At 37.6% G+C, this 27,855-nt stretch overlaps 2 protein-coding genes across 4 annotated transcripts; both read left to right on the top strand.

Annotated features, from left to right (window-relative positions):
- Nucleotides 1-314: 314 nt before the first annotated feature.
- Nucleotides 315-9,667, top strand: mbd3b (methyl-CpG binding domain protein 3b). 3 transcript variants are annotated; one of them, XM_077226460.1, is made up of 8 exons: nucleotides 315-432; nucleotides 2,543-2,611; nucleotides 4,211-4,370; nucleotides 4,624-4,761; nucleotides 5,190-5,280; nucleotides 8,221-8,398; nucleotides 8,490-8,642; nucleotides 8,748-9,667. In XM_077226460.1, the coding sequence occupies exons 1-7, from the start codon at nucleotides 419-421 to the stop codon at nucleotides 8,635-8,637; spliced, it is 798 nt and encodes a 265-aa protein (XP_077082575.1). In that variant the 5' UTR covers nucleotides 315-418; the 3' UTR covers nucleotides 8,638-8,642; nucleotides 8,748-9,667. The 3 variants fall into 3 exon arrangements, with proteins under 3 accessions (XP_077082575.1, XP_077082577.1, XP_077082576.1); XM_077226462.1 differs by lacking the exon at nucleotides 2,543-2,611 and having other exon boundaries at nucleotides 317-432; XM_077226461.1 differs by lacking the exons at nucleotides 315-432; nucleotides 2,543-2,611 and adding an exon at nucleotides 3,501-3,544.
- A 265-nt stretch (nucleotides 9,668-9,932) lies between these two features.
- Nucleotides 9,933-27,767, top strand: LOC143736000 (unconventional myosin-Va). The gene is made up of 35 exons (XM_077226459.1): nucleotides 9,933-10,020; nucleotides 11,370-11,480; nucleotides 11,616-11,784; nucleotides 12,059-12,203; nucleotides 12,459-12,615; nucleotides 12,716-12,859; nucleotides 12,949-13,030; nucleotides 13,140-13,247; nucleotides 13,321-13,433; nucleotides 13,613-13,881; nucleotides 13,975-14,056; nucleotides 14,279-14,419; nucleotides 14,505-14,630; nucleotides 14,725-14,808; nucleotides 14,898-15,029; nucleotides 15,184-15,281; nucleotides 15,358-15,444; nucleotides 15,527-15,847; nucleotides 15,991-16,147; nucleotides 16,478-16,717; nucleotides 17,160-17,369; nucleotides 17,508-17,601; nucleotides 19,745-19,899; nucleotides 20,870-21,025; nucleotides 21,103-21,203; nucleotides 21,312-21,429; nucleotides 21,524-21,632; nucleotides 22,804-22,926; nucleotides 23,008-23,159; nucleotides 25,156-25,245; nucleotides 25,373-25,508; nucleotides 25,587-25,884; nucleotides 25,952-26,126; nucleotides 27,178-27,258; nucleotides 27,357-27,767. The coding sequence occupies exons 1-35, from the start codon at nucleotides 9,994-9,996 to the stop codon at nucleotides 27,516-27,518; spliced, it is 4,953 nt and encodes a 1,650-aa protein (XP_077082574.1). The 5' UTR covers nucleotides 9,933-9,993; the 3' UTR covers nucleotides 27,519-27,767.
- Nucleotides 27,768-27,855: the final 88 nt, after the last annotated feature.

The following is a 27,855-nucleotide window of genomic DNA, read 5'->3' as shown; positions in this document are numbered from 1 at the left end:
ATTCGAATATAAAATCTTACATGGATTAAAGAACAACCTAATTTTTAAAGTATGCTTTACAGTATGGCCAAGTGGTAAACTGCTGTGGTATATTTGTACTCGACAAACAAAACGCTGATTCACAGCAGATACACAATGTAAAGTGAGATACCTGCATAAGTAGAATGAGTAACTTATGTGCATATTACATCAAACACAACTAATATTACCTTGAAAACAAAACAGTGCATTGTATTGTCATATGTGGTTTATGGTTTGCTACCCGACTACCGCAGGGCTTTGTCTCGTTAAGTCAACCCTAATCGGGCATAATGTCTTTCATTTGTCTCATTGAAGGGGGAGGGGAGTGAAAGTATAGAGGAAGAGACTGGGGGGATTTAACATTCACAAAAAAGGCGACACCAACAGAGAATGCGCGATGGAGAAAAATGAGTAAGTATAACCGATTTAATATCGAAACCGTATAAAATTGCGACCCATGTCTGCATTTATCGTCTTGCTGTTTTACGAGCAAAGCGATCGCTTTTGTTCATTTGAATAGATCAGTCTGGGCTACTAGTTTGCGCAGTCCTTTCAAGCGGCGACGATTTTAAAGAAAGAAAACGCGTTTAGCATATGATACAACTATGTAATAGGGGAACAAAGCGACGTGTATGGATGTGTGCACATATAAAATTAAGTATTTGTCTTAAATTGGAAATGGCAGGTCTAGCTAATAAAGTGTTTATTGACGTTGTTTTAACGGACCAGGTGCAGCATCTTTTTTTCGTCCCGCGATTGTCATTTTAGCGAACGATGTTCGTAAGACGCGTTGTTTTTTACCAACCCGTTAGTATATCATTCAGTCACTTGACAAAAAATGTTTGCCAAAATGTCTCTGGTTTACTGGCAATGCATTGTTTACATTCACAATTGATCGACTTTACGGAAAATTCTCATATATGATACTGTAATATAACGAAGGATGCCTGAATTGTAGCATTGTCTACAACGAAAATACGCATATTATTCTGCGAAGGCCAGTACAACAAATATGTAATCTGTATGATGCATACTTCATAAGTATAGCCTAATTTCCAAGCGGAGGAATCCTTCATTGAACAGTAGATCCCAAAGTGATGAGGCTACGATACGGCGCAACGTTTTGCTAAGTGACAAAGCAGCATTATTGAATGTAGACACTGTTTTGCTGTAGATAGGTCGTCGTTTGTAGGTATCTTTTTATTTAAAAAACATGTTAGATAATCAACATGTCAGGGGAAGCAGACTCCACCAGAGAATGTAAAAAGTGGGAGTGCTCGGATTGAGGAGGGAAAGCCATGTGTGTTATGTTAGGGACTGAGTACAGAGGGGTTATTGTCATGTAAAAGTAGGCCCAGCTGTGGAGAGGATTTTGTGTGCTTTATTTCAGGGGGGGTTGCACTACAATTCAATTTTCAATTCCAAATTGAAATCACTTTTTTCCCCCCACAATTCAGTTAGCCCTGTTCACAACTACAAAAAGTTATATTACAGGTTGGTTAGCCAGTGCACTAAATGTGTTTGTGAATGAATACACATTACAGAAGTTGTGTTCCAAATGACGCACTGTATACTATGCACTCAACCGTGTAGTGTATGAATTTTATAAGGTTGTCATTCAGTTTTGATAGGCCCAGTCCAATAGCCCTTCCCAATCCACTATGCAAGAAAGCTGCGACAGTTGAGTGTGTGAAGTGTCCAACATTCTATTAAACTAATTCTAATTAGTTTTTTTCGGTTAATTAAGTGCATCATCCAGGCATTTGAAGTGCACACTGTAATTTTCAGTGTGTGAACACACTACTCACACTATTTATACAACAAAACAGCATATACATATTCTTGTTTTCTTTGAAACAAGTGAAAGAAACGATTCACCCTTTGAGTCAGACATCCTATAACTAGTGTTGGCAAGATTCATTTTGATAAAGTTGTTTCACTGACATTTGAAAGAAGTTTCATTGATTCACCTTCATTTGAGAAATTGGTTGCACTTTATTTTACAGTGTGTGTACTTAGAGTGTACAGAAAGTACTGGGTAATATGGGTTTAGGGATTAGGTTTAGGGATAGGTTCGGGGTTAGTACCTAGCCTAGTTATTACCTAGTTATTGTAATAATTATATATAACTATAATAAGTACATAGTATGTACATGGGGAACAGGACTGCAAAAATAAAGTGCTACCGAGAAGTTTTACGTGTTTTTCTGCATTCCAGTTTGATGCTGTCACTCTAAATAACACTTTAATTGTTTTTTTGTTTTTTGTTTTTTTTTTGGCCACATTTACTAACTGGATTGAAGAAATGTGTGAAATTTGCATTGTGTATGATTCACCCAGCTAACAAAGTTGGTTCTGATAGAACCATTCAGAAGAACCAGTTAATAAAGAATGATTAATTTGGATCTCCATTCCATTGGTTTTAACTGTGAAATTGTGTTTGATAGTCTGAATAAACAAATTTTCCAAGGATTCCTAATCAACGACATGTCACAAATAGACATGACTGTTCTTTTTTTAGCAGAGGTGAGGAAGAGGAGGAAGAACAGAGGCGAGAGAGGGGGGAGGCAGGTCGTTTGTATAGTTTGTGGTATTGTATTATTTAATCAACTAAAAAAACATCTATGTTGTTACATGTTTGCACGACCTTGACAAGCTTAAAGAGCCATGGACTCAAACCCCCCCAAAAAGTTTGTCCATATTTGTGCATGAACCTGAAACAAGCACGAAATCTTCATGGTATCATCATACGGAATATTCAGTGAACTCATTTTTGCATCACACATGTGTCAACTAACTTCTACTACCGAATCTTGATTTAAATGGTTGTGTAAAGGTTTGTTTCAGATGCAGAAGTGCAACTGTTCAAGAGAAGAATTTTAAATGCACAGTATCTAGACAAACAGTATTACTATTATCTCAAACTATGCAAAACAAATGTGAACATTTGGCAGAGTAGATTGACAAGGACAGCTTACAGAGCTTAGAAGGAAGTCATTTAGGTCAAGAAAACTCTAGACACAGTACATACTGTATTCACACTTCATTTGTAAGAAAGTTAATTGAGATTAAATGTTCTATAGACCGTAATCAGGGCCATATTTAACATTCGACAGGAATGAAAACAAGGCTGTGAGGGATGCATTCAATGGATTTTTAACTTTCTGAAAAAAGTTTCAGTAAAAAAAAAAAAAAACGTTTTTAAAGTTGAAAATGATGTGATCTAGGACCCTTTATACAGTGCCTACCTTTGTAACACACACTGTGTCCAAAATCGCGTAACGTCTGAGTAGGTACTAAATTTGAATATTCTTCCCGACTGTTAAAAAAGTACGCTCTATTTAGTATGAATATGGGTAGCATGAATGAAATTCAGGCACATTACATCCACCATGTTCTTACTGTCACGTGACCTACCAGAGTCAGTTGCATTGCTTCACTTCCATTCATAAATCTTCTCCCGTGGCCTTATGGGATAATAAAGTGTCCATCGAATGCACACTTCAGAATCTCGCCGGAAGTAGTAGGTCATCCGGAGACTTTTCACCTGCTGTTATTCGAATACTATGTATGGGGACATACTCTTTTGGCGTACATTTTTTCGCAGTGTGTACGTTTATCCCTCACAGCCTTGGTTTCATCTGCGTTAAATGCAATATGGCGTCTAACATCTATAAGCACGAATAGATCAATATTTTTTTTAATTTCTGTACACAAACTGCTCTTAGAGCAAATATACATAATTTATTAAATTAAATATTATTTTACTGTATTACACTATATATTTTTAAATACAATTCTTTTGAATTATTTTAGATTTGTATTATATTTATAAATTAGGGTGTTTGCTTTACAATTTTGAATTTCCTCCTATCAGTTCAAATGTGTTTTAAGCATTAAAATCGTATTTTGAATGTGATTTTAAATGCCATCATGATAGTCAATGTTAAGAAACAGAAAGAGTTCTTTACAGTATTCATGATCTAATAACATTGTCATTTTGTCATCACAGGCTTGGGATATTTCAGACTTTGTTCCAAGTTAGGCATTGCATGTCATTGTTTGTGTATATTGTGTGTTAATATCCGTTTGCAACTACCGTCACCATAACTCACTCTCTTTCCAAATTTGCATCCATATGGGTTTATCAAATCTCTGAGATGTGTCCTATTTTGCTCCCCCTCCCCAGCCCCACTGGGAAGAAGTTCCGGAGCAAGCCTCAATTGGCTCGTTACCTTGGCAACTCCATGGATCTCAACTCCTTTGATTTCCGCACGGGCAAGATGCTCATGAGCAAACTGAACAAGAACAGACAGAGACCCCGGTATGACAACAATAGCCAGACTAAGGTGAGAGGACTAAACTAGGGGCTCAATAAATTCATAAATGAGCACACATTTTCATATTCATAAAAACAAATTCATTAGTCTAGATTTATAGCTGCTCAGTGATAGGCTGAGAAAGGATCTCTGCATGGCTGGTGACTCTTTAAAACCAATTTCAAGCCAGTTCTAAGACGGTCTACCTGCAGCAATAACCAGAAAGAGATCAGCAATTCCCAGTTTTTCATCAGGGTAATCAAGAATGTTCCGTCTTTGATAGGGCAAACCCGACCTGAATACATCCCTCCCAGTACGACAGACAGCATCCATCTTCAAACAGCCCGTCACAAAAGTTACCAACCACCCCAGCAATAAGGTTAAGACAGACCCACAGAAGGCCATTGACCAGCCCAGACAGGTAATACGAATCTAGAGGGCCGTTTACACGTCAACGTTCTCAACTAAAAACTGTTCATTTAGCCGTTCATTAAGACAACAACGACTTTTTGGCGGCCTGAAAACGCAAACTTTGGAAAACTTAATTGTTTGAAATGTATTGTCTTTGAAATTTGTGAAAACGGTGACATCATGCGCAGTTGTATGATGTTCAGTCTATAAACACGTAGTGTTTCGCCAACTACTGGCCTGGCATGAATAATCGTTTTCGCGGCTCCATGTGAACGGGGATCATTTTGATAACGTTGTTGGCTTTACGCGAAAAACGCAAAGGAAAACTGTTTTTAGTACATCATTGTCATGTAAACGTGCCCTAAATTCTCAGGTTTTATTCACCACTATTAGTAGTTTGTCATAGTTGCACAATGCTAATATACTTTTCATTGACAGCTTTTTTGGGAGAAGAAGTTGGGTGGCCTCAATGCCTTTGATATAGCAGAGGAGCTGGTGAAAACAATGGATCTCCCCAAAGGCTTACAAGGTACGTCTGGACGAGATGAAGAACATAATCCAAGTTTGTTTATTTTAAGCAAGAATAAATAAAAGTCAGAATGACATAAGTTTGTAAAATCTGAAGAAAATGAGAGGAACAAATAAAAACGAATCAAAAGCAAGACAGAGAACACAAATAACATCAAACAATCACATACTCTCTTGAGCAGGTACTTATTTTGAATAATTAATTACTTCACGACCGCTGAAAAAGTATGTTCTATATAGAATGAATGTAATCTGGACGCACTACATTCGCCATGTTGCCCTTATCATGTGACCTACCAGCGTCAGTTGGGTCGCTTCACTTCCATTCACAAATGCTCTCCCGTGGCCTCATTGAATGCACACTTCAGAATCTCGCCGGAAATAGTAGGTCATCCGGGTACTATTTGCCTACTCTTTAATGAGTACTGTGAATTCGGACATGCTTCTTTTGTCACATATTGTTTTTCGCCTACTATATAGTTGGGAAGTATGCGATTTCGGATGCAGCCAGGGATATTTACACTCAAGAATTAGTGCACTAACATGAAACAGATGAGCACAATCAAGGCCAGGGTAAGAAGCAACTAGAGACAATTAAGTTTTCAAAATAAAAGACAACAACTATTTTCTATTTGCAAATATTTTAAAATGTAATTTATTCCTGTGATCGAAACTGAATTTTCAGCATCATTACTCCAGTCTTCAGTGTTACATGATCCATCAGAATTCCAATATGCTGGTTTCCTGCTTAAGAAACATTTTGAATATTATCAGTGTTGACACACAAAACAGTTGTGCAGTTTAATTTTTTTTTAGGATGAATAGAATGTTAAGCATACTAAAAATATTTTGTAACATAATAAATGTCTTAACTGTCACTTTTGATCAATTGAATGCATCCTTGCTGAATATAAGTATTCATTTCTTTCATTAATTTCTAGTTGCATCATAATACTAGGGACGTTACCTTGATTTATTTAGCGCTTTATACAATACATATAGTTTCAAAACAGCTTTACAGTGATAACAGGGACATTATCACTGACTCTGTTGTATGAGAACTGAACTGAGCTGGACGATGACATCATTTTTGCAGAACTGCTTTATAAATTAAATGAACTAGTTTAATAATTGATGATGTTTACAACAGAACTGAATCAACACTGAACCTACTTCAGTTGAACAACAGCCGAAATGCATTATTTTCCTGTTATTACTGTTAAGCTGCTTTGAAACAATCTGTATTGTATAAAGTGCTATATAAATAAAGGTGACTTGACTTGAAATGATTCAATGATGCAAACAGAGTTAATTTCGTAAAACAGCTCTGAAAAGAAAATAGTGTCATTGATCAGCTGAAGTCAGTTCAGTGTTGATTCAGTTCCGTTTATAAAGATAATCAACTATTAAATTAGTTCATTTAATCTATAAAGCAGTTTTACAGAAAACAGTGATGTCATCGTCCAGCTCAGTTCAGTTCTCATACAACAGCGTCAGTGCAGTCAAATCAATAATATTGTTAAATATTAAGTGTCCCCAACTAAGCAAGCCAGAGGCGACAACGGCAAGGAACCTAAATTCCATCAGGAGACAGAATGGAGAAACCAGGCAAAGTCGGAGGGCCAGTTCTCCTCTGGCCAACGTATGAACATGGTGTGATTATGATTTAGGCTGCATCACAAGTCAGAAATCATATAGTGGATCGGTAGAATTCAAATATTTCATTCAGTTCCTTTTGCTTGAAGATGGGATTCATCACGCCGGTATGGAGCCGAAACTGGTCATAGGGTCTGTGCAGTGGACTTGTCTGGTTCTTGTGGTCTCTGCTGAGGATCTGTGTTGATGGCTGTCGTGTCGACAAGGTCTTCACAGGGGATTGTCTAGTAGACGGGGTCTCCGCTGACATTCAGGGCCGTTGTGGTCGTCTTAGGGTGCAGGTTCACCGTCTGATGTGGATACGGACCGGATACGGCTGACTACGGTAACCTCTGGATAAACAGAGAGACTAATATTAGCATGGATGCCATTCTTCTTACGATGTTAAAAGTACATCGGGTGTTAAGGGAAGTGTTCCCGGTTCTGGTTGACCTATTTTATGCAGCCTAACAATACTTTAACAGATTATAGAATTAAATGATAGAAATTGATAATGTGTTATGTGTCTGCCAGGTTAGAGAGACGTGTTTTTAGTCTAGATTTAAACTGACAGAGTGTGTCTGCTTCCCAAACAAGGCTAGGTAGGCTGTTCCAGAGTTTGGGTGCTAAATAGGAAAAGGATTTACTGCCTGCAGTTAATTTTGATATTCTTGGTATTATCAACTGGCCAGAATTTTGAGATCGCAATAGACGTGAAGGATTATCTATGAAAATGTGTTAAGAGCTAGCTCAAGTATTGAGGAGCTAAACCATTTAGTGCTTTGCAAGTAATTAGCAAGGTTTTTAAATGTATGATATGTTTAATCGGGAGCCAATGCAGTATTGACAGAACCGGGCTAATATGGTCATACTTCCTGATTCTAGTAAGAACTCTAGCTGCTGCGTTTTGGACCGGCTGGAGTTTGTTTATTAAGCGTGCAGGGCAACCACCCAGTAGAGCATTACAATAATCTAGCCTTGAGGTCATGAACGCATTAACTAACATTTCTGCATTTGTCCCTGAGATATATTTTTAAGATGGAAGAATGCGGTTTTACTGATGCTAGAAATGTGGCTTTCAAATGAAAGAATGTAATGAAAGAGCACACCCAGATCCTAACTGATGACGAAGACTTGACAGAGCAGCCATCAAGTGTTAGACAGTGCTCTAGGTTATTATGTGTGGAGGTCTTTGGTCAAATAATTAAAACCTGTTTTTCTCAGAATAAAGTAGTCAAATAGATGTTTTAATCAATAGATGCTACTAAAATGAACTAATTCTATAATATTTCATACGTCACTGAAGGTGTAGGCCCTGGATGCACAGATAAGACCCTGTTGTCAGCGATTGCCAGTGCTCTTCACACCAGTGCGGCTCCCATCACGGGCCAGCTGTCCGCCGCTGTGGAGAAGAACCCGGGAGTCTGGCTCAACACGGCTCAGCCTCTCTGTAAGGCCTTCATCGTCACAGATGAGGATATCAGGTATTTCAGCCTTTTGAATGATGCACAGTATCATATTTCATATCATAAATGTATGTGTGGGATATTGATGTATGTAATGTTTTGGTCACAGAAAGCAAGAGGAGCTGGTGTACAGCGTTCGGAAGCGACTGGAAGATGCTTTGATGGCCGACATGTTGGCCCAAGTGGAGGAAACATCTAGTGAGGGAGACTCACTCAAACAGGAGGGAAATTGTAATGAAGACAAACAGGAAGTATAGCAAAGGTAGTTGAGGAAAAACGACAGTTGCGTATTTTCTCTCGTTTCCTGATGGAAATAGTCACATAAACTGAAATATCCCTCTATAAGCAGGCATTGTTTTTTTCACAGGGTATTCAAATGTGTCTGAAATACCTGAACATGAGTTTCCCAACATTTATCAACACACCACGTTATCATCTCCCAGCTTCGCTGAATATCCATGTTCGCCCACCAGTTGGGATCTCACAGAGACTGTTGGCTCGGTTTTATTATTATAATTTTTTTATATTCTGAACGTTTTCTGAAAGAACAAAATGTTGGAAAAGTTTAACAGTTGAACTGCCTTCTGCGTTAAAAGGTTTAAGTTTTTTTTTGTTTTTTTTAGGGGGTATTTGGATTTGATTTGGAGATAGAACAATCAAGTTAAAAATACAATCCTCTCGTTCTAGTGGGTGCTAAACTTTATCACAGCTGACCTAAACTGATCTGTTGATTATTCTCTGTGACTACATTTTTTTAAAATCTCTGTCAAAAAGAGAAAATACTGACTTTACTCCCTGTTAATATCGTTTGAAAAATATTCCTAATTTCATAATTTCAAGTTGAAAATCAGTATTATGCAGTTCAAATTCAGTTTTTGTGTTTTTCTCAATACCAAATGTTTTATCAGGGACAAGGCTTTGATAAACATTAATAAGTTACAAAGTGTGAAGGTATGGTTTGGTTTTCTTTCAGATTTTCTGTTTTCAACTCATCTGGTGCTTGTTAAAACTGCCTGATTTTTTTCTTTATAAGCTGTTCATACTTGACACTGAATAACATTGCCACAGTCTGAACCTGGAATTGTAATGTGAATGGTGATTCATAAAATGTGATATGTGATTTATACTTAGTGATGTGTAAACATCCTGTGAAAAGCAACTTAACTAAACATTTTGCTGGGTGAAAAGTATGTTTTTATAAAAAATCTTTTGTTCATTGCTCACATCATCACAATGATGTCCATGTTCTCTTCTACATTTCCTAAAATAAAATGTTCCTGTGTTGAATATCTTTATTGCTTATTTCTGCAATGATGCGACAGGTGTTGTTGATACACTTTCTTTATGTTCAACCTATTTGTTGTTGTTATCGCTAATGTGCTATCCACTTTTTTGCACTACTTTATGCTGCTTTAAAATTGTTCAGATGCAGAGCCGTTTTGAATGTCCCTCTCGAACATCAAGGATTAACTGTTAACTTACTATTACGGATATGATGGCTGAATCTGTAACAGACCAAAGGGCACCGGGCCAGTCACTCGCTCTGCGACTGGTCTGAAGTTGTAGAGAGGTTTCATTTGAGCTGTCAAAGCAGAAATTAACTTTCTGGCCAGATGGCAACCACAGAGCTCTACACAAAGGTAAGTCCGTTTAATTACTTTTTATGTATAATAATTTTTTGGAGTTTCATTGGATGTCATTATAGATAGACAGACACAGATAGATAGATAGATAGATAGATAGATAGATAGATAGATAGATAGATAGATAGATAGATAGATAGATAGATAGATAGATAGATAGATTGGTAGGTAGATAGATAGATAGATTGATTGATTGGTAGATAGATAGATAGATTGGTAGGTAGGTAGATAGATAGATAGATAGTTTGGTAGATAGATAGATAGATATATAGATAGATAGATAGAGATGTTTAGTGTTGAATGTCAGTGTCAGAGGAGATCAGCTGGTGTTAATGTTTAATGGTGCTCCGAGTGTTTTTATGCTGATTGAGGAGAAAAACAGTGTCACTGGGTGCACATGAGCCGGTTGTGTAACATTCAAATATTGAATCAATTTCCTTGGTATCCATATCTTTAGACATTATAATAATTAAGTCTGTAGACTGCAATGTCCTTTTTTGCTCGTAGAAGGCCACCTTCCTGCACACCTGGCTTGAAGTTTCTAATAATCCTGAAGACCTTGATTAGCTGGTTCAGGTGTGTTTAGGGTCAGCACGAAACTCTGCTGGAAGCGCAATGTAGCAGTTTTTTGTTTGAAAAGCAGTGGAATGTCAACCAGTCTGCTTCACTTTCATCAAAACACTTGAAATATAAGAACTTAATTGTTTGTGGTTCCACAAAGTTTAACCAGGATTAGACCGTAGTTCAATTAGGACATTTAAGTAGCTTAGCTTTTATAAACAAACATGTCTTGGTGTGCATCATGAGACAAAACCGCTGACATATTTTAAGATATGTAAGTGCAAGTTGTTTTCAGTAAAAACAGCTCAAATATGCATTTTACTCAGAGACTAGGCTTAAGCCTTGTCTGTGAAAACGGGTATATTAAAGTTTGGGTAATATTAATTACTGAAGTAACGAGGGATATAAGGAACATTACTTGCAGAATGGGCTTTGTATTTCTTTTTCTTCCAAAAACGCATATCCAACAAGTAAAATAATAAATACAAAAAGAAACAAAAAAATTAACCTTTATTTAGAGAATTTGTCGGAGTCAATGGGCAATGCTCCGAACCGAGTTCCGACTTCGAGACCTGGCTCGGGGACCTTTCTATATCCCGTTCCCACTTCACTTCCCGTCAAAACACCAAAAAATAAATGTTTGATATTTCAAAATCTGCCACACACTAATGTGTGTGATTCTACATAAACTAAAAAAAAAATCAAAGTTTCAAATGACTTTGACTATTTTTTGTTGATTATCCTTTGTATGAATATGTATTTATTATGTTTCTATCGCCTCTCAGGGTGCATGTGTGTGGGTGCCAGACCCAGAAGCTGTGTGGGTGTCTGTACAGCTGCTTCAAGACTATCATTCTGGAGACCAGCATATCTTAATCCAACTCAGTGATGGCAGAGTAAGACAAAAACACACATATGATACTGAAATGAAACCATGAGGCCTGCAGGATGAACATGTTTTATTTTATTTTATTTATAGGCCTATAGTAACAAACTGTATATATACTGTATTTATTTGTTTTTAAAATAAGGAGATGGAGTATCCGGTGTTGCCTCCGGCAGGTCTTCCCCCTCTTGGTAACCCTGAAATTTTGGAGGGGGAGAATGACCTCACAGCTCTAACCTTCCTCCATGAGCCAGCTGTACTTCACAATTTACGAGTGCGCTTTCTTGACTACAATAGCATTTACACATACTGCGGTGAGTTAAATTCTACAGAAAACAGTGGCAAGTTTTTACAGCCATCACCCATTAACCTCCATTTTACTGGGTGTAAAGTTCAAGGCACAGAGATTCAAATAACCTTACTCATTGTTATATTGGCTACTGTAAAGAACATTTACCAAGCATTGAGTTTATTGGTGTGCGAATTATTCAAAGAAATTGATGGCCTTGCATGTTAAACTACATGAATTACATTTTTCCTATCATAGATACGTAATCTCATTTAGATAACTTTCTTATACTTCAACAGGGATTGTGTTGGTGGCATTAAATCCATATGAACAGTTGCCCATCTACGGAGAGGAGGTGATTGACGCTTACAGTGGCCAGGACACGGCTGATATGGAGCCGCATATTTTTTCGGTGGCTGAAGAGGCGTACTGCACTATGACTAGGTCAAGAGCAAGCAAATAACAAGAATAGTTCACTTACAAAAAAGTATTACAATTTTTTGGACAAAAGAATACCATGGTATAGAAGTATACCATGAAAGTACCCTGCAAATTATTATGTTGATATCAAAGTACCTTTTACTTTTTACCTTGTTACTACACAGTATACAGTAGGGAGTTTCATTCTGAATTTGCATCATATTACCTTAACCGACACATATGGTTTAAATATGGTTTCAATCATAATTATGTGTACAGAGAGGAGAAAAACCAGTCCATCATAATCAGTGGAGAATCAGGTTCAGGTAAAACTGTATCTGCCAAGTACACTATGCGTTACTTTGCTGTTGTGGGTGGTGCGGCCCAGCAGACCAGTGTGGAGGAGAAAGTTTTGGCGTCCAATCCCATCATGGAGGTACTGAAACTTGATTTCTGGCCTTTCTGGTAAAGTAGGAGGAGGCTGTTTATTAGTCATTTAATTTACTTAAATGACCATACCATTTTAACCATTACAGGCAATTGGTAATGCAAAAACAACCAGAAACGACAACAGCAGCCGGTTTGGAAAGTATATTGAGATAGGATTTGGACGTAAAGGGGATATAATTGGGGCAAACATGAAGACCTACTTGTTGGAGAAATCAAGAGTTGTTTTTCAGGTGATCGCTTGATCATATAGTGAATATCTCACGATTCAGTTATCAAGTTTGGTTATTGAGATGCATTTTGTATTGTGACACATGAACAGGCAGCTGAAGAGAGAAACTACCACATCTTCTACCAGCTTTGTGCTTCCAGGGATTTGCCAGAGTTGAGGACACTCAAATTTGGTAAAGCCTAAATTAATGTCCCGAAAACATGTAACTCAAACATATATGTGTGAATGTGTTTATTTGTGTTGTTTTTGTTCAATCACCAAGCGTTACTGCATCTCACTAGATTCTGCGGAGAACTTCCATTACACCAACCAAGGACAAGATGTGCACATTCCAGGCACAGATGATGTTGTTGAACTGGAGCGGACAAGAAATGCCTTTACTATACTTGGTAAGTATATATACATCCATATATTCCTTAAATACAATGTGATGAACTTGAAACTTGTGGTTCACCCCTGCAGGAGTGCAACCGGACCAGCAGATGGAGATATTTCGTATACTGGCAGCTATTCTTCATCTGGGGAATGTCAACATACAAGCGAGTGGTCGTGGTGGGGACCGCAGCTACATTAACGTACAAGCACCATTTCCAATTATTGTGTACATTTTTTGTGTACGAGTCAGAATCAAAATTTGATTAACTGTTTGATGTCTGTATAGATAAAAAAAAAAGGAGCAGTGCTGTCCTTGCTAATTTTCTAACAAGTAGTTTGTGATAATATGGACATACTTCCTTATTCACCATACTGGCAGGCCGATGACCGCTCCTTATCTGTCTTTGCCAAGCTTTTGGGGGTGGAAGGTGCTCAGATGGCCCAATGGCTATGTCACAGGCGACTGGCGGTGGGTGGGGAGATGCTTGTGAAGCCCATGACAGGCCAACAGGCTAATGAAGCACGGGATGCTCTGGCTAAGCATGTGTACGAGCAACTATTCACATGGACGGTGCAGAGACTCAACTCATCCTTACGAGCACACCGGGAACAGCCCAAATCTTTCATAGGAGTTCTTGATATCTATGGGTAAGAGTTATTTTATACATAATAATCAATAATATAACAAAAATGTACATGTTGGATTGTTTTGTCAATCTTTTTTTATTATTATTGTTAAAGGTTTGAGACTTTTGACAGGAATAGCTTTGAGCAATTCTGTATTAACTACGCCAACGAGAAACTCCAACAGCAGTTCAACAGGGTAAGTTTACAGATATCGGGACTTGGATTACATTGGTGCCTGACTTGAGTCTTTTTATATTTTTGTCTAGCGAATCGTGACTTGAGGAATTTCTCCACACTAGTGAAACTGTACAAGTGCCCATTTTTTGAGTTTTTCAGAACTTCTCTAGCCATTAGTTGACTGGTTGACTCAACTTTGTTCATTAAGTTAAGTTTTAAGTATGTGGTATGTCCTTGTCAGCATGTGTTTCAGTTGGAGCAAGAGGAGTACCTGCGAGAGGAACTTCCCTGGAACCGTATTGAGTTCAGCGATAACCAGCCATGCATTACGCTCATCGAAGGCCAGCTCGGCCTACTTGATCTTCTGGATGAGGAATGCAGAGTGAGCAAACTACATGTTGTAACTCAAGTTGTAATCCCTCTTATCATGTCACCAAAGTGTAAAACACATTCTCTCTCTGTTCTAGATGCCGAAAGGCTCGGATGAGAACTGGGCTCGGAAGGTTTACGACCAGCACCTGAACCACAGCCCCTACTTTCGTAAACCGCGCATGTCCAACTCTGCCTTCATCATTGTGCATTTTGCTGATTTGGTCAGAAAACATCTACTGAGAATAATTTAGCAAATGGTGGCACAAAACCTTTCAAGGTTTGTGATAATATTGCTGTTGTTTTTTTTGGCATTAGGTTCAGTACGAGTGTGATGGCTTTTTAGACAAGAGCCGAGACACTGTGTTTGAGGAGCCCATCAATATACTGAGAGCTAGCCAGGTATTGTGTGAATAGTTCAATTATTGTCTTTTAAAAGATTTAGTTTTGTACTCACTCTGCCTCCTCAAAACTGTCTGTATCCTTCCCAGTCAGAACTAGTTGCAGAGTTGTTCCAGAAGGAGTCAGCAGGGGGATCCCTCCCCAATTCCTCTCTTGCAAACGGGAGCGTACGTTCAGGAAAGCGGGCTCATAGAGAGCACAAATTAACTGTGGGCTTTCAGGTGAGCTGCTTCTCCTGGTTCCTGTCTGAAGAAAACTCTTTTCAAATGGTTAACCAGTCATGGTTAAATCCATCTAAATCCCTTAAGGTGTTCTCTGACTCTTTAGGTCTGAGCTTTCAACCTTTTCTTACATGTTCTTTCTTTGTGTGTCTAGTTTCGTCAATCCCTGCACCTTTTAATGGACACCCTGAACAGCACCACTCCGCATTATGTCCGCTGCATAAAGTCCAATGACGTCAAACAGCCCTTTCTGTAAGAAAAATAAGATATCATATGTGTTTATGTCTATCAGATTTTGAAGTAACCTTTTCTCATCTCTTTATATCAGATTTGATCCAAAGCGAGCAGTGCAGCAATTGCGAGCGTGTGGAGTCTTGGAGACCATCCGAATCAGTGCCGCAGGCTACCCCTCCAGGCAAGAACTCTTCTACAAGTCTATCAAATAAGAAAAGCATAAGTTCCTTCTTACATCCCCGACTCTTTTGTTCATACTCCAGGTGGACGTACGAGGAGTTCTTCACCCGCTACCGGGTGTTGCTACATGATTCTGTTTCTCAGGATGATGTACGGCGTTCCTGCCAGAGTGCCCTGCCCAACCTCATCCCTGATCCAGAGCAGTACTGCTTTGGCAAGACCAAGGTCTTCTTCCGGGCTGGACAAGTTGCAGTACTGGAGAAGCTGAGAGGGGATCGGCTATCTGCAGCAGGGGTTTTAATCCAAAGCTGGGTGAGAGGCTGGCTGCAGCGTAGGCGTTATCAGCGGCTCCGGTGGGCCACCTTCATCCTGCAGCGCTACACCAGAGGAACCCTAGCCCGAAGGTGGGTTAGAGTGTTACCTAAAGAACATACTGCAGGTTTTTAGGTCCCACTCTAGTTGTGTAGGTTTCCTAATAGGTGTTTCTGTATGTTTGTGATCCGAATTTTTAAGTACAGTATATACTTCATTGTTACCTAACCATTAGGTTGGCGTGGACCCTCCGTTATACACGCGTTGCTTTAATCATCCAGAAAACATACCGCATGCTGGCTGTGCGACAACTTTATATGACCATCAGAGAGGCCACCATTAAAATCCAGGCGTTCATCAGAGGCACCCAGGCTCGTCGCATTTATAGACAGGTAAAGTGCTTTCAAATGTGTTTCTGGGTATAATTGAAAGTTACAGGCTCATTTGACCCTACACCTGCAGATGCTACATGCAGAAAAAATGGCCAAATATTAACTTGATTATTCTAGTTCTAGTGCTCTTCTGAAGTTCTAACTCAAGTAATGCAAATCTCAATGCAGCATCTCTATGATATACTCAAGTAAAGCAGCTGGACTAATGCATATTTTTATTTCTGTAAGGTCTATGCTTAAAAACGAGTAAGGTGTATTTGTTTTAATGTTGTTGCCTAATGTAAACATTATTATTTTATGATTTTTTTTATAAATCTCTTCTCTCTTTAGATGCTGACTGAGCGAGCGGTGGTGTTTTTGCAGGCACAGGTGCGAGGCTGGCTGGCCCGGTGTAGTTTCAGGCGCGTCAGAACTGCAGTGGTGCTCCTGCAGAGTTGCGTGCGCAGACGAGCCGCACGTAAAGAGCTGTTGTGCCTGCGTGCTGAGGCTCGATCAGTAGAGAAATTCAGAGAACTCAATAAAGGCATGGAAGTCAAACTCATGCAGCTGCAGCTGAGAGCTGACCAACAGGTGAGAGGGTGCAAGAAAGCTTTGAGCAATTATGTAATGACAATATTTAAATTCTCTGACTTGTACAACCTGACTGCTGCAGATTCAATTCAGCGTTGATAGGGTTGACACAGAAATCCATAAATCTGAGTCTGAGGACATGAACAGAACGTCACGGGTTGCCATCCATCCAATTACGGTTACGACATAGCGTGCCATGAATGCGGCATAAGCTCATTGTTTTGGTTCAGGAAGAACTGTATAATGCACACAGATAAATCATTTATAATAAATACTGTAATATTCTATAAAAAATAAGAATTGTCCACTTTGATTTCACGGTGATTTGAACATGAGGAAATACGAGCATCCAGCTCAAGGATGCATTGGTAGGCGAATATAGTATTTAAAATCCGGACAGATGGCCGCACAATGTGAATCATGTGTGCTTTTCTTTTCTCAGGCGAGAGAGAGTGCGTCTCTGAGGGAGATTCTTCAGGCCGAGCGAGGAGCTCACAGCTCTGAGCTGGAACAGCTGCGGTCAAGCCTCCTCAAACTCCAGATCCAACTGCAGGAGAATGCAAACACTGCTCCTTTACTCGCAGACAAACAGGAGGAGGACATGAGGAAAGCTGAGGAGAAGGCCGCCCAAGAGATTCTCCAGCTTACACAGGTGAGCCATGTTTCACATACAGTTAACATCAGCCACTTATTTTTATCTATTTATTTATTTTAAACTTTCTTTTCTTGCAAGGCAGTTGGTTCTGTTAATACTCACCAGTTTTGTTTGTTTACTTCCTGTTTACTCTAGGAAATCCAAACTCTCCGATTCGAGAGAGATTCTTTGGAGAAAGAGATGGATGATTTGGCTATTCGTTTACAGGATCAGGAAAAGGCTCAGGAGGGTAAATGGATTCAATTTGTGTCATATTTTATTGTGAAATGAACCACCACGGTTTCATCTCAATTAATGTATTGCATTTAATTAGTAAATAAAATAGCAGTCTAAGGTTCATTTGAATGTATTTAGATATACACAATAAATATAAAAATGCTATAAATCATATGGGTCAATATCACCATAGAGTGCCTTTCAACCCTCACAATACTCACACATTTTGATTTTAATTTACCATTCGCTTTATGTCATGTCATAATAGTAGACACTTAAATACTATAATAAATATATTATCTGAGCTCCCACAATTTTTTTTTTTTTTAAATTATGGGCCATTTTTTAGAGCATAAAGCATAGATATGTCCACCCTATCGTGGACATATAAATTACTGTTAAATATGGTTTCATTGCATTATTAAGATACAAATGATACTTTCTGAAAGGTATGATGTCCCTTTCCTAAACAGGGTTATTTGTTTGCTTTAAAATTATAAATGCATAAAAGATTTTATGTAAATCATGTGTTTTTAAAGAAACTCATACAATTCACACAAGTATTTTTTCTTATTTGGAAAAATATTTGATTATTTGGATGCAGTTTTGTTTGCATGTTATTGCCCCCACACCTAGCAGAATGGATTATATAGGTATGATTAAATTATTATTTTAAATATTATTTGAAAAAAACCAAGATGACAGGGTGGACGAGCCCACGACAGGTTGGACAAGCACACGATTGAGTGGACACATAAAGCAGAACACAAAAAGCATGACAAAATATGACAATTAAACATTTATTCAACTTAAAGAAATAAATATATATTTACATTCTCAATCACATTGACATAACTGAGAATTTAGAATGGCCTCTCTGGTTGAGATGAAAAAGACAGGGACTTCAAAAACCTGCCCGTCTTTTCAGCAAAATGTAAACATAACATAAGGAAAATTATAATAACAAAACATGACAAGGCAAGTACATTAAATGTAACAATTAGTTTTTTTATTTGTGGCCAAGAAATATTGTAGTAAATGAATTCTGTCAATTTATAACATTTACAACACGTGGAACAACTTGCCCCAAACTGGTATTGCCGGGCACTTTCTGCCGCAATTTCTGCCGCACTCAGAGGCATGTCCTGAGAACAGCGATGATTTTATGTTTTTTTATATAACAAAATATTATCTTGTTATATTATATTATATTATACGTTTCCATAAAATGTAATATAACATTGCTATAAATTGCAATATTAACTACAAATGAATGCTATGTCCACCCTGTCATGTGTATGTCCACCCCGTCGAGTCTAAGTGGCCGACAGGGTGGACATTTTGGAACAACGACAGGGTGGACATTTTGAGCTTCAATTAGCATATTAGGTTACAACAAACTGTGACTAGGTAAATAGTTAGCCTGGTTGTTGAAGAGAATTTGGTATATTAAAACGTACATATTTGGAAATTATTGTATTTGAATCACTTCCAGTATATTTTATGCCGACAGGGTGGACATGCTTTGGCAAAACAAGTAAGCAAACTCATATGTTAGTTTGAAAATTTGTTAGTTTCTAAAATCAGCAGCTACTCGCCTCAGCAGTTGAAGAATTTCCCACCACTATAGAGATACAAAAATCTGTTGTCCTGATGTTACTAATGGGGGTGGCCTATTCTTAAAGGGGCAGATTCCACAATACGACAGGGTGGACAACCATTTAAGGGACATGGAAAAACTCTTCTTTTTTATTAAATAAAAATATTGTTTTTATTATAAACTGATCAATACACTCAATTTGAGTAATATCTTATTAAACAAAATATTAATAGGAAAAAATAAATACAAAATAAATAGGATTTGACTATTTTACTCTCATTCAAATTTGATGAGCAGTGCCTGGGACATTTCAAAATAACATAAATCCTCTTATACAAAGTTATAGAAAATCTTGAAAATGTATCTAAAGAGCCAAATAATGCTACTGCTATGAATAAAACAACTTAGCCTTATATAACACACCCTTTCATAGAAATTTGTATGTTAAGTTATAATGGAAAATTAGTTATTTATGTTCAGGACACCAAAAGGCACCCTACAGTGATATTGACCCATATATGTAAAAGTAAAAATTTGAATAAACTGGATGTTTCAGAGAGCCGGCAGCAGTCTGTGGATCAGGCAGGTGCATCAGTGCAAGCAGAGCTGGAAGAGGAGAGGAGGAGATACCAGAGTTTACTTAGAGAGTTCACGAGGCTAGAGCAAAGATATGACAACCTAAGAGATATGAGCCTATTCACCACCAATGAGGTACATCTTTAGAGAATTTGTAATGTATATAAATATTTAAGGAATAATTGATAAAGGCGGGTTGAATTATTAGGAAAAAATGCACTCCTCACCTCAAGACATTGTTCAGATGTTGTATTTCAAGACATTTATCAGGTTTTTGTCTTTAAAAAACTCTTGAGTGTAGGACTAATTTCTTACGCATCTCATCTTACACCTCTGTTGCTAGTTCTATAGTTCCAAAACACTATTTCACAGCTAGTAACGGAGGCTTGAGCCATTGATAGCTGACTAATGGCTTTATGAGAGAGAGAGAGAGAGAGAGAGAGAGAGAGAGAGAGAGAGAGACCATAGAATCTCAGGTAATTCACACACGCTAGCTTATTAGCGTGTGTGAATTACCTGAGTCTCTGTGCGTCTCTCAACAGTGTTCGACGACAGCAGTGTCTCTACAAATAGCGAAACTGTACGTTTATCTGCTCCAAGAACAGCGCCGTTATTACCGCACTAGTGAAAAATGTAATGTATCTTGTAAGCTGCTAAACTATTTTACTGATAAAATCGTCAGATCAACGCTGACAACTCGTTTTTGTGCGAGTGTGCCCATATGTGTGCGCGTTTGAGTGCGAGAGAGAGTGGGAGAAAGTCAGTATGCGTTTTTCATACAAAATTAAAAGTAATTTTGTGGCCAAAAAACATGGAAAAATGTTGTTGTTTTTTTCCTATTGTTTACTATATTATAGTTCTGTTGGAATCAGATCAACAACCCCATAGTACAAATCATAATAAAATATATGTAAGAATAAAATAAAAAACAGGTACACGATGCCCCTGAATGAAAATATGACAATACTGTATATTAATAAAAATAATTTATGTAGGCTAGTAGCTAATAATAATATTTTTTGTTTTCTAGTTTTATTCATTCTTGTGTTAACATTGTATTTAATCTTAAACGAAAGCAAGAATATATATGTGTGCTCCCGCGCAGCATTCACGTGGACATAGGCGAACAGATTCGACTGTGTCTTTGGAACCTCTTTCGCCCGTCACCACGCCGTTCTCGAGCCCTTCACCCGAGGAGATCAGGAGGATCAGCGTCACGTCACCCACCGACAGGAGACCCTGGAGCCATGAGCAACCTCTGGTCAGACATTAAAAGTCTAAAATAAAAATTAAAAAAGCTAATATTGCAACAATAAAGTAAACAATATTTACCCACAGAACATCCTAATGGAGGATATGAGCGTTGCGAAGGACACAGCCGAGAGGATGAAGGGAGAAGATCTCAGATATGCGTATGATGCTGTACGGGTGGCCAACAAGTCAGTTTCCTTTCACTCATCCCATGTTCATCAGACTAATACATTGAGACCTTATAAAGTCATTGATGACTTATAGGCTATTATCGGCACTAAATTGTATGGTTCCAGGTTTCTAGAGACGCAGCTGTTGTCTCAGAGAGGGCAGTGGGAGCAGGAGATTTCAGCTCTCAGGATGAAACTCCAGCAGGCCCATGAGAGAGATACACCTGGAGATCCTGAGCTAAATGTACCTTTTCCATCTGAACCTACCATTTATTGTTCTTTGTACTATGTACTTTGTTCAGTTGTAATTTTTTGCTCTTTAATGTGTTTGAATGAAGGAACTAACGGAGCAGGTGGCGGTTCGAGAGCAGGAATGTGTCCGATTACGTCGAGAGCTCAAGGAACTGAAACACACTGTGAGCCTCAGGAGAATCCTGTCTTATGCAGGTCTGTGTGGGTCCATTTAAAAAACAACAACAACAACAACAACAACAACAACAACAACAACAACAACAACAACAACAACAACAACAACAAAAATAAACAACTACTCTACACTTAAAAATAACGGTTCCAAAAAGCTTTTTCCCACCTGGAAGAATCATTTTGGTTCCTCAAAGATCCTTTCAGTAGGCAGTTCTTAAAAGAAAACATTTTCTTTTTAGTGTGAAGGACATTTTTAAAAATGTAAAGCCTTTTTCTACTATAAAGAACCCTTTGTGCAATGAATGAAAAAGGGTTTGAAGTTTGAAGACAATTTTTGAAAGAAGTCTCTTAAGTTTACCAAAGCTGCATTTTTGATCGAAAATACAGTAAAACAATAATATTGTGAATCATTACAATTTAAAATAACTATTTTCTATTTGAATTTATTCCTATGATGAAAAGCTGAATGTTCAGCATCACTACTCCAGTCTTCAGTGTCACATGATATTTCAGAAATCATTCTAATATGCTGATTTTGTTGCTCAAGAAACATTTCTGATTATCATCAATGTTGAAAACAGTTGTGCTGCTTAATATATTTGTGGAAACTGGTAAAAAACAGCATTTATTTGAAATATAAATATTTTGTAACATTATAAATGTCTTTACTGGCACTTTTGATAAATTTATTATGTACTTGCTAAATAAGAGCATTTTTTTTTTTTTAACTCTTTCGCCGCCATTAACTGAATTTTACGGCTTTCCGTGTTTTCACTATTATATGGTCGAGGCCCTCCCCGACAGCAACATAGTGTAGGCCCAGATCCGGCACACATCTGGTACATTGTGGCTTTCACATTGCCCGATCTGGATGTGGGCCGGATCTGGGCCGACACTATGTTACTGTCTGGGCCATTACGCATATTCTGAAAAAACATGATTTTCTAAACTTTTGGTTCAAAATGTCTTTTTTTAAAAGAAGAGGCTTTGTTCTTTCTTTTGATGTATAGCATGTTCAGATATACATACAACAAAATATTCTGGGGGCCATTGCATTTTTGTGATAATTATCAAAAACGCTTACATTGGCTGGCAACTTAAAAGGCAACAAAAACACTGGCGGAAAGGAGTTAAAAAATTGACCCCAAACGTTTGAAAGACAGTGTGTCACACTTAAAAATGTCCTGCTCAGGTCTAGCGATAGCTGCGTCTCAGGACCCAACATCTCCTGGCCCTCAGAAGAGCCAGACACTCAGCGGACTACTGGAGTGCAGGAAAAGAGATGAGAGCAAGCTGATCAAACACCTTATAACAGGTCAACAACACACAGCAGTTGGTTTACTTTTGAGATGGTTATTCAAGCTGACTGACAGGATTCATCATTTCTTTGTAACAGATGTGAGGGCGGAGGGAGTTTTGTCCTTGTCCCCTGGACTGGCGGCCCGGGTTCTGTTTCTGTGTGTACGGCAAGCGGACTGTAGTGGCGATCAGACGCGAGTGAAGGGACTCTGCGGTGCTGCTGTCAGCGCTATTAAAACTGCCATGAAGGTGAATAACAAACTTTGGTCAAACAAGCATTTATATATTTACATGCCATCAATTTATGCTTCTTATCCCTTATTTGTTTATTTCCGGGTTCAATAGAAATTAAACTCAAACCGTATTTGTGACATATAGGTTAACTACAACAAAAAACATTTGTTTTCTTAAAAAAAGAAGAACCAAAAATCGAGGTGATGGTGAGGCACTTATGGAAGCTTGTTTCCACCATGGAATAAAAAACATTAAAAAGGTAATTGTGACTTTTTATCTCACAATTCTGATTTTTTCCTCAGAATTGCGAGTTAAACTCAAATTCGGAGACAAAAGTCCGAATTTTGCTATATATATAATCGCATTTGAGAGAAAAAATGTCAGAATTGCGAGTTTATACCTCACAATTCAGACTCTTTTTCTCACAATTCTGAGTTTATATCTTTCTTAATTCTGAGAATAAAAAGGTCAGGATTACGAGATATAAACTCATAATTCGGACTTTTTATGTCTGAATTGTGAGTTTACATCTCAGAATTGCGGGATATAAACACGCAATTGCGAGAGAAAAAAATCAGATTTGCTGGAAAAAAAGTCAGATTTGCTAGAAAAAATTGAGTTGTGGCATATAAACTCAAAAGTGCAAGAAAAAAATCATAATTGTGAGAAAAAAAGTCAGAATTGTGGGATATAAACTTTCAATTGCGAGAAAAGTCAGAATTGCACGAAAAAAAGTCAGAATTGCGAGAAAAAATAGAGTTGTGGGCTATAAACTCATAATTGAGAGAAAAAAGTCAGAATTCCAAGAGGAAAAAAAACAATTGCCGGATGTAAATTCGCAATTGGGAGAAAATAAGTCAGAATTGCGAGAAAAAAGTCGCAATTATCTTTTTAATTATTTAAAAAAGGAAACTTGTTTCGTCCGCGGAATAAAAAAATTTCAATAATTCTGACTTTTCATCCCACAATTCTGACTTTTATTCTCACAATTGCGAGTTTACATCTCAGTCAGAATTGTGATAAAAAGCAATTACCTGTTTACTGTTTTATATGGAGCCAATTTTTAGAGGATTTAAAAGCAGAAATGTGAGGCATATAAATTTAGAACTTACATGAAAACGTGTGTATAGAGTGGTGCAGGTATGACTATGACATCACTTTGTAGGCCAACCTGGTTCCCTCGACAAAAACCCCAAAGGATTTTCCCATAGGTCTTTGGATTATCGCAAAAAACAAGCTCTGTCATCACGTTTCACACGTTTTGTCCATCAAGATCATTCTCAAAGATGAACTTTTATGATTTTTTGAAGCCAGAAGTAAAAAGTTTAAAGGTAGGCTATAAACGAACTACACCACGGTTGCTCGACTTCAACGTCACCATCACTAAGCTTCCAACCACTCTTTCAGATTTGATCTAAAAACATTTTCCCAACGTTTGAGTTAGAATAGTTTATAAGAGCACAACTATAAGCATAAGAGGCTGTTCAGCGTGATGATGTTTAATCTCTTCGACAGCCTCAGTAGAACCCATTTAGCCACTTGTTAACAACCATCTTTTTCAAGACACATAACAGCTTAAAAAATCATGAGTGGGGTAATATTGATGTATTTTAAGTCGTAGAATAAAACGTGAAAGTATCTTCAGCTTGTGTTCACCACAGACCTTATTTCAGCCATTTAACCAAAACCCCATTAAAAAAACCCATTGGCTTCGCGACAATGGAACCAGAAGTGCTAAAATGCTAACTCGCTTCCGCGTTTTGGCCTACAAATTTACATCATACCTGCACCACTCTGTTAATTGAGCGGTAAAGCTATTTAAATATTTTTTACAGTCATTTTACAGTTTACAATATTGTCACATAGCCTCATTAAGTTCATAATCAAGTACGCTTAATTAAATTCAAGATAAAATGTATGACTGTAGTCTGTATCTAGGAAATCTGTGTAGAGTAGATTTTAAGATATTAATTGGTCATATTTGTGAACAATAGCCATGTGATTATTGTAGAAACACGGCAATGATCTGGATATGACGGCGGTGTGGCTAAAGAACGCTTACCTGCTCAAAGACCTGCTCCACCAGCACTCTCCCCAACAGGTAACAGATCTGTACTCCAAATTACAATTTTTATTCAGCATTATTTTAACCGTTGGCAGAAATTACAGGCTTCAAATTGAAATATAATAATATGATTTGATCCATTAAATATTTGAACCTGGTGAAGGATGTGAGGGGCTGCGAGGAGTTGGTGCCTCTGGTGACGGACGTGCAGGAGTGTGTCCGAGCGCTCAGTGATCTGTGTATTCAGGCCTATCAGCAGCTGCTGTCCATCTCTGAGAGCCATCTACAACCTATGATCGGTACACTCATATTGACAGAAAGACCTTTCATACAGATCTGTCAATGACCTTGATTGTGTACTCATCTCTTTACTTCAGTCCCAGCAATGCTTGAAAGTGAGACCATCCCTGGTCTGGCTGGTTCATCTGTAAAGAGTGTGGCCCGGAAGCGAGCGGGTTCGGACCCCCGGCCTCCCGCCAGCACAGAGGGGACCACTATGTCAGCAGTCTTGAGGGAACTGTCAGCATTACACACAGCCCTGTCCCGTCAGGATCTGCCCTCGGCCCTGCTGGAACAAGCCTTCCGTCAGCTCATGTACCTGCTGGCCGCAACCACCCTCAACAGCTTGCTACTGCGCAAAGACATGTGCTGCTGGAACCGCGGCCTCCAGATCAGGTCTGTTACTTCAACATCTGCTTGAGGGAGTTCTTGCATCAGATTTATTTCTATCCTTCTATCATAGGTATAATGTGAGTTTACTGGAGGAGTGGCTGCGGAGTCGTTCGCTGCAGGCAGGGGGCGCTGTGAGCGCTCTGGAGCCTCTGATACAGGCAGCACAGCTTCTTCAAATGAGCAAGAAGACTGAAGCGGATGGACAAGCCATGGTCCAAACCTGCAATGCAATGTCCAACCAGCAGGTGGCGTGCCTATTACATTGACATGTTGAGACACTTGCATGTTAGTTTTGTGATTTAAGTGAATTGTGTTTCAGATTTCATAAAGAGCAGTCAGTGACCTTGTAGTAATTTTGTAGTATATCTATCTATCTATCTATCTATCTATCTATCTATCTATCTATCTATCTATCTATCTATCTATCTATCTATCTATCTATCTATCTATCTATCTATCTATCTATATATATATATATATATATATATATACTGAATTCTAATTTATATTTACATACAAATATCTGAATGTAAATTGTGCATATAAAATATATTTTTTTTTACATAAAATGTAATTTATATATATATCAATTATTTATACATGATTTATATAACATTATGTGTAATTTATATTTATATAAAAATATGATATTAATTTGTATTATATATATAAATATATATATAACAAATTAAAAAAGATTTAAAAAATGTTTATTCATATAAACTGTATGTATGTGTGTATATTAAACAATATATTATTATATATATAATTATAATATTTACTATATTGTGTATATATATATATATATATATATATATATATATATATATATATACACATGATTTATAAAAATAACACATATAGTCAATATTATAATTATATTACATATTAATATGAATGTTTATTAATATATTCATTCTGATATGTGTATGTGTTTGAGGTAGATACATACATATATAAGAATTTATACATTAATAAACATTTTAAAAATAATGTGTATGTATATATATATATGTTTGTGTGTGTGTGTGTACTGTATTTATATTACAAATAATTTAAATTAGAATTATATACATATAAATGATGTATACATGGCTTTCATAAAATTATATATATATACATATTACAATATAAATGTAATTTCAATATATACATCAATAAACACTCACATTGACACACACACACACACACACACACACACACATATATGATCAATTATACAGTTTATATAATTATATATATAATTATATATATATATAATTTTACATTAACATAATATGAAAAATCTTCTCACAGCTTGTGAAGATTTTAAGCCTCTACACACCTCAGAGTGACCTCGAAGAGAGAGTAACGCTCAATTTCATCCGTATAGTACAGGTAAGAGTGAAATCATGTGAATGTGAGCGCTGTAACAGAAGATCATAGCAGGGTTTTGTCCAGGAGTGATAATGCTGCTTTTCTGTGGGGTTTCCCAGGGGCTGCTGAAGGGGCGCTCTGAGGGGCAACCTCCACAGCTTCTGATGGATGTCAGGCGGGTGTTCCCCGTCACGTTCCCTTATCAGCCGCCTCCGCAAGTCACTGCCGCCCAACTCGAAATCCCAGAGTCCCTCAAGATCTCCTTCCTACGCAGAGTTTGAATGTGGGTGTTCCTTTACCTCCTGAAAAGCTTTTTTTGTTTGTTGCTTTTGTTACCTTATCAAGGTCACCTTAAAATGCTATACGAGCATTTTGTATACATTGTTATCATGCAAATTTTGAGCCCATTGTAAATGTTTAATTATGTTAGCTTGACAAAGCCGGCAAACTATCCATTCCTCCCTCCTTACGTTAAAAAACCCCCAACCTAAATTCACCAATGAAATTAAAATAATTTTAAAACTTACATGTCAGGCAAAATAAAATCAACTTTTGTTTTGATGAAATTTCGTAACGTCATTTACTTTGAATGAATTAATTTTTAAAAAGTCTGGTTGA

The sequence above is a fragment of the Siphateles boraxobius genome, unplaced genomic scaffold (genome assembly GCF_051911475.1).
Source record: "Siphateles boraxobius isolate OS27281-9 unplaced genomic scaffold, OSU_SipBor_1 13, whole genome shotgun sequence".
Taxonomy (NCBI): Eukaryota; Metazoa; Chordata; class Actinopteri; order Cypriniformes; family Leuciscidae; genus Siphateles; species Siphateles boraxobius.
Note: the sequence above shows the minus strand (reverse complement) of the source record. Positions and strands in the feature narration are given on the sequence as shown.

Excerpts from the sequence above, each read along its gene's own strand:
- mbd3b (XM_077226460.1), top strand. Across the intron at positions 4,371-4,623 it reads ACAACAATAGCCAGACTAAG|GGCAAACCCGACCTGAATAC; the intron begins GTGAGAGGACTA and ends CGTCTTTGATAG. Across the intron at positions 5,281-8,220 it reads TCTCCCCAAAGGCTTACAAG|GTGTAGGCCCTGGATGCACA; the intron begins GTACGTCTGGAC and ends ACGTCACTGAAG.
- LOC143736000 (XM_077226459.1), top strand. The coding sequence starts at position 9,994 with ATGGCAACCACAGAGCTCTACACAAAG. Across the intron at positions 15,848-15,990 it reads AGAGGAACCCTAGCCCGAAG|GTTGGCGTGGACCCTCCGTT; the intron begins GTGGGTTAGAGT and ends CCTAACCATTAG. Across the intron at positions 21,026-21,102 it reads GGAGCCATGAGCAACCTCTG|AACATCCTAATGGAGGATAT; the intron begins GTCAGACATTAA and ends ATTTACCCACAG.